This window comes from Calidris pugnax, unplaced genomic scaffold (genome assembly GCF_001431845.1).
Source record: "Calidris pugnax isolate Ruff unplaced genomic scaffold, ASM143184v1 scaffold285, whole genome shotgun sequence".
Taxonomy (NCBI): Eukaryota; Metazoa; Chordata; class Aves; order Charadriiformes; family Scolopacidae; genus Calidris; species Calidris pugnax.
Genome location: NW_015091000.1, coordinates 88,025 through 88,588, shown reverse-complemented (window position 1 = coordinate 88,588; position 564 = coordinate 88,025). Strand labels below are relative to the sequence as shown.

The following is a 564-nucleotide window of genomic DNA, read 5'->3' as shown; positions in this document are numbered from 1 at the left end:
GCCGTGGGGTGCAGCTGGGGGGGTTGGGAGGGGGAAGCCTTTCCCAGGAGCAAAAAATTGGGGTGCTGGGGGGGGACACCCCATTTGCATGTGCCCCGCTCGCTGCTGAGCCACGGGGGCTGCGGTGACACTTGTGCTCTGGTCTCAGGGTGACACATTCCCCAAAGGGGATGGGACCGGGGGGGCTGGGGGGTTGGGGGGACAGAGCACGGCACGACCGGGACCTGCGGGTTTTTGGGCCGGTTCCCAGCCCCCCTCTGGTCCCCAGGCGGGCGCGTGCTGGAGGTGGGCTTCGGCATGGCCATCGCCGCCAGCAAGGTGCAGGAGTTCCCCATCGAGGAGCACTGGATCATCGAGTGCAACGAGGGCGTCTTCCGGCGCCTGGAGGAGTGGGCCAAGACGCAGCCCCACAAGGTCCGGGGTGGGCTCTGCCGGTGGGCACCGGTGGGTGCCAGGGGGACACCGGTGGGTGCCGGTGGTTGGGTCTGACCCCTCTGCCCTCCCTCCCTCCCGCAGGTGGTGCCCCTGAAGGGGCTGTGGGAGGACGTGGCGCCGACGCTGCCG

At 70.0% G+C, this 564-nt stretch overlaps 1 protein-coding gene across 1 annotated transcript in view; it reads left to right on the top strand.

Annotated features, from left to right (window-relative positions):
• GAMT (guanidinoacetate N-methyltransferase) overlaps positions 1-564 on the top strand; it is a 16,694-nt gene that overhangs the window by 14,135 nt on the left and 1,995 nt on the right. Inside the window, exons 2-3 of the mRNA XM_014955542.1 lie at positions 168-414; positions 517-564. The exon at positions 517-564 is cut by the window's right edge and continues 10 nt beyond it. Coding sequence (XP_014811028.1) covers positions 168-414; positions 517-564 — 295 coding nt within the window. The remainder of the gene's footprint in view (positions 1-167; positions 415-516) is intronic.